Source organism: Physcomitrium patens, chromosome 16, assembly GCF_059467195.1.
Source record: "Physcomitrium patens ecotype Gransden chromosome 16, ASM5946719v1, whole genome shotgun sequence".
NCBI lineage: Eukaryota > Viridiplantae > Streptophyta > Bryopsida > Funariales > Funariaceae > Physcomitrium > Physcomitrium patens.
In genome coordinates, this window is record NC_143425.1 from 9,109,951 (window position 1) to 9,114,929 (window position 4,979).

Consider the following 4,979-nt stretch of genomic DNA (forward strand, 5'->3'; position numbering starts at 1 on the left):
ATCGACATGTTGTGCCAACGACAGGCTTGTGAGGTTAAAACACATGCCACATCACCATTCGAACCTTATTGAATGCTGGTTTCCACCTTCAAGTTTGCTTGTACAACAAGCAACCTAAAACAATACCAACATTCTCACAAGCCGCGCTTTGAAAGCCATCCAGAGAATACTTTGATAGCAAGCAAGTGATCAAACTCGACATCGGAAGTAGTGATAGATGTTGCAGAACAATTAAAGAAGTGCTTATCCTAAATCGTGTTGTGATGACACAAGCTATAAGACATCTGTACAAGTTTGACAAAGTTCAACCACTGAAAAGTGAAGTCGGGTACTACTGCCTTGTGGCCGAAGCCGAAAAGCCCGAGTTATAACAACCAACTTGTGGCAAGGAGGCAGGAGCTTGGGGACCAAGAAAACTGCATGTAATTACGTGCAGGGCTAGTGAGAAAGAAATGGTCAGTACAAGATAAGCGCAAGAAGTCTTTAATACAAATAACGGCTCACTGGGCTCACAGTTGGAGGTGGTCGAAGCACCGCAAAAAACATGTGAGGCCAAAAGCCGGGGATGCTGCAAGTCAAAAACATGGAGACAAAAGGACAATTGACCACCTGATTGATGAAGTGACTTTGTTTATTACACACATATGTGCAGCAGATGTGCAAGTTGTCAACTGATCATAAGAACAATGGTAATAATAACAAAAATGAGCACAAGGCAAAAATAAACTTCACCGGGATATCAAGTAGTTAAATTTTTGTTGTTGATGGGAGACCCATGATTGCCCAACGGCTCCAGAGACTCAAAGACAGAAGAGATGATGTACTGAATGCTCACTCCGGTGAAATGTTCCGTCAAACGTAGTGAAAACTACATTCATTTGCTGAAAGTAATGTACAGAGAATGCGGCTGTCATCTTTTGCTTTGGAAAGTAATCGGAGAGATGGAAAATGCCATCCTGCGTGCTGCAAACGCAAGCGTGAAGCGCTCATCTTCAGTCAAAGGTCGTTCGATGACCTTGATATTCGTGGGGTCCTGTACAGAATTGAACAAGACGAATAACTCATTATGAGCATAACTACTGGTATCCTTTCTCCGGAAGACCACTTCCTGTTACTACAATATGAAAATGTAACCAAGGTAAATTGATAGTAAGTCAGGGGGTGCATCACCTTCATACGAGGGCCAGATCGATTGTTAAAGTTGGAAGTGGCCACGTCGCCAATCTGGATTACGTTGTTGATGTTGCCCCATTGATCCATGTCAGTTGGTAGATTGTGCGCATGACGCCAATGGCCTCCAACTATAAATTTGTACATGTACCTGCAATGGTTCCTTCATACCATCAGCTGTCTGAAACATTTATCTGCAACACTTTAGCTTTTTCTTTTCTCTTACTACATAACCGATTACTGTGAAGCGTGCAAACAGCTTACCTGCCCTGAGGAAGGCGGAGGTTAACCGCAAACTTGGTCCCACTAACATGATTTGCTTTTATGGGCTTGGTCCAATCTGATGTGAACTCTCCAACAACTAGCACTTCCTCACCCTGCACACGAGAGCACAGAATCCAAATAAGTTACTATTACTCTCGTTCCTAACTTTTGAGAACTTTGTATAGACAAATACTATCACATCCCGTATATTACCAAGTAAATCATTTGTATGGTTCACAATAAACTATTCGTGATATTGCAAGCTGGTAAGGCCAGCTTACCGGGTTGCATCCATGGTTCCAGACAAACTGAACAGAATGGGTTGGAAGACCTTCGTGTTTACCCTCTTCAACCATCGCAATAAGGTCCCACGTAGCCCACACCAAGGCGGGCCTGCAAGTCACAACAAAACAACCCTTCAGTTGACAAGCAAGTTACACATTCAAAATCTAAAAATTCGATTTTTTAAAAAGGTGCTAATGAGACTATCAATAGACGCTTCTAGCTCCTAGAATTCCTCGTACTGGTCCAAAATAATATTGTAATACTGAACCTTTTGTATTCCGATTTAGGATCGACTAAGTTCAACTTACACTACGGCACTCAGGGTAGTCAGCGCACCTATCCGGGCCGGAACGGTGGAGAGAGGTGACAAAGTCGTAAGCTTGTGGAAGACTCACATCCTGAATCCAGTGTAAGTAGCCAATAACACAAGATGGAGCTCGATCAAGGCCAGTGGTGCATGTCACGTAAACACGATGACACCTTCGCAATAATCGATGAAGGACTCCAACTGCGTAAGGCAATTTCCTTCTCAAGTCAACCGTGTCTACGTCCCTGTAAATTGAAAAGTGGTCCTTAGTCACCAATTAGAAGATGGTGATCATTCAGACTATTTTAGATTTTCCAAAACGACAAAACATCTTTAAATGCAATCTCAGGCATTGGAGGTTACCTGATTGGAGCATCCACGACTATAATACCCTTCTGCCGAGCCATATTATCAATTTCTTGACCATTGATTCCCCAGTTCACCTGCTCGCTTTTGCGTTGCAAGTTCAACACTGCCGTGATTCCCTGCGCGTACAAAGCAAAATCAGGCTAGCCTCCTTAACAACAGGAAGCAAAATCCACAAAAGATACCATGTGCCTCTAAAGAGCACTAGAAAATTTAGTAATAGAAATTCTCTTCAGATTTACAGTAATAACATCAGCTAGCCAGCACCTATAGAGCCTAGCAGAATACATCAAATAATTCCATCTAAGAGTATATATGGGAAGTGATTACTGTACCAAGTACCAATAACATGAACTACATGAACAACACGAACTATTTTAAAAATTCATGAAAGTGCATTCAAAATGTCAGATAGAATTAAACTCACAAAGTTATCGGCAAGATGTGAGATATCTTCTGCAGACTGAATGCACGAACCAACGTATATATAATCTGTCAACTGCAAAAAGCCCACATTCAAATATTATTTTCTTAAGTCCTCCACGCACAGACACGTCACACAAGCCGTTGAGAGCTCGATCAAGGAGGTACTCTTTCAACAAAGACACCGACGTTGCATGAGTTTGAACGATGATTTCTTAGAACATTTCATGAACAAAGCCAGAAGATGGTCTCAAGAGTAATGATGCTCACCTTGGTATAGGTATTGCCACGATAAGGCTTGTAAGTAAGATCATTTTGAGCACGTGCAAGGGCAGCTTGATATTCATCATTATTAAAACTGCCGTGAGACCATTCTGTCCCTGTATCCTCGTCCTCGTCTTCGTCACTGGCAGATGCTATTACTTCAAAATCGTCGTCTGCCTCAAAATCACCCAGCGGTCTGCGTCCAGAGAATGTTTCATAAGGCTCCTGAACCGCAGTTGCATTCGCTAGCCTCGTCAATCCTTTGGGCATTATGTACTTCGAACTAAACGTGAGAAATCCCACGGTTCCTCCTTGATACGGATACGCAAGAATGTTGCCGTTCCAAGTCGCAAAGGCAACTCTGCCTCCGTTAAACGGAATGTCCGCCTTTTTCTTCAAATCAGACTGCAGTGGTGGAGGAGACCTTTCAAATATCAAGCTCACAGGACCACTACGGCTCCTGATTGCCTGCCTGTTTCCACGTCATCCACACGACATCACTATCAACATGTTCACGATACCAATGACAAGTGAAATATAATTCTCCGGACGTTGTGAGATTTGTACTGCTAAAAACATATACAACCATACGAATTCTCAACCACAAAATGAGGGCATTCGCTTCGTATACGAGATTGTTATTGAAGATTTAGTATCTAAATGTCTGTATGAACAATATTCAAGCACAATTCAATCAGATCCAGGCAATGGTACCCCTCTCATGGAGGCGATCACAATGCAAAAACAAAGAAAAAAGAGCTAAAGCCATACATGCTACGCGAAAAATCCTCCACGTCCCACATTCCATCACCAAACACCGCACTCGTCTTCTTCAACACATCTCCCACCATTATCATCATAGTGCTCTCCGCGTTTCCCTGAAAAGAGTCGTCCAGCAAGGGCAGGTGAAAACAAAGAATTTACGAACTCTCGCACCTCTAAACCATCCATAAGCTAACCATTGAGATGCGTAACATTCTCTTCAACATGGCTGCGCTAGATATCCATTGCTCAAATTTTAGGGTGAAATCTCAGCGGGGTCGAAATTCGCTTCCTAGCAAACTATCGCATTGGTATAATCACTTTGAGGATGGCCAATGTAAAATGCAGGGGAAATAAATGTATAGGGCTCTAACATTCTCTCTCAAAAAGAATTAAAATCTCTCTGAATACCCCGCAATACAATACAAGGGTAAAGGATCGAATTATACATTTTTCGCGAGGGCTTCAACATAAACCTTGCCACTTAGCGTCTGCGCAAATCGAATTCCAATAGGCTTCTCGAGGGTGACCATGTACTCGTCCAGATTAATTTTAAACTTATTGTTCTTCACAACACCTGTTGCAACATTATTTGGAGAGGCAGCCCGAATGACCAGACTCCTCTTCCCAGCCTCCTCCTTCTTCACCCACAACCCAGTCGACGAAACTCTACCCCCGCCGGTTTCCTTCGAGCACGCCATTAAATGCGGCCTCAAAACCGAGTCTCGTCTCACATTCTCCCCAAGCAGCTCATTGCAAGTCGTCCAGCTGCAGGCAGCCGCCGCGGCAGATCGTCCTCCCCTCACCATCGATATCGGCACGTGCAATCCGCGACACCCCAACACACCATTCCCTGCGCCGATCCTCGACATCATCAGTTGCGGCTCCATTGTTACATGCCCAGCAGTGCCACACCCTGCTAATTGCGCCACAATTGGACACATCAGACCCCAGCTCTCTTTCTCCGGCAACTCCCTACACCGTCGACAAAAAGTCGAGCTGTCTAGGAACTTGCAACAGCTCCTCCCCACCTCTGACTACTACAACAACCTTGCATCACATGCTGCAACACATTATCGCGTCGTTGGTGATCGAGGAATTTGATAGTATGCGCGTATACTCGGTACACAGAATTGAA

At 43.8% G+C, this 4,979-nt stretch overlaps 1 protein-coding gene across 1 annotated transcript; it reads right to left on the reverse strand.

Annotated features, from left to right (window-relative positions):
* Positions 1–613: 613 nt before the first annotated feature.
* On the reverse strand, positions 614–4,979 carry LOC112293800 (phosphoglucan phosphatase LSF1, chloroplastic). The gene is made up of 10 exons (XM_024543646.2): positions 4,291–4,979; positions 3,851–3,957; positions 3,086–3,551; positions 2,820–2,891; positions 2,390–2,511; positions 2,056–2,271; positions 1,716–1,827; positions 1,435–1,547; positions 1,171–1,321; positions 614–1,033 (listed from the first exon to the last, which is right to left on the reverse strand). Exons 1-10 carry the CDS (start codon positions 4,783–4,785, stop codon positions 911–913), a joined length of 1,977 nt encoding a protein of 658 aa, XP_024399414.1. The 5' UTR covers positions 4,786–4,979; the 3' UTR covers positions 614–910.

What these genes read in the sequence shown, in the direction of transcription:
- LOC112293800 (XM_024543646.2), bottom strand. Translation starts at nt 4,785, where the DNA reads ATGTGTCCAATTGTGGCGCAATTAGCAGGGTGTGGCACTGCTGGGCAT. An exon ending in TTGAAGCCCTCGCGAAAAAT is followed by an intron (nt 3,958 to 4,290) that starts GTATAATTCGAT and finishes GACTCTTTTCAG; the next exon opens with GGAAACGCGGAGAGCACTAT. An exon ending in CACATCTTGCCGATAACTTT is followed by an intron (nt 2,512 to 2,819) that starts GTGAGTTTAATT and finishes TTGTACGCGCAG; the next exon opens with GGAATCACGGCAGTGTTGAA.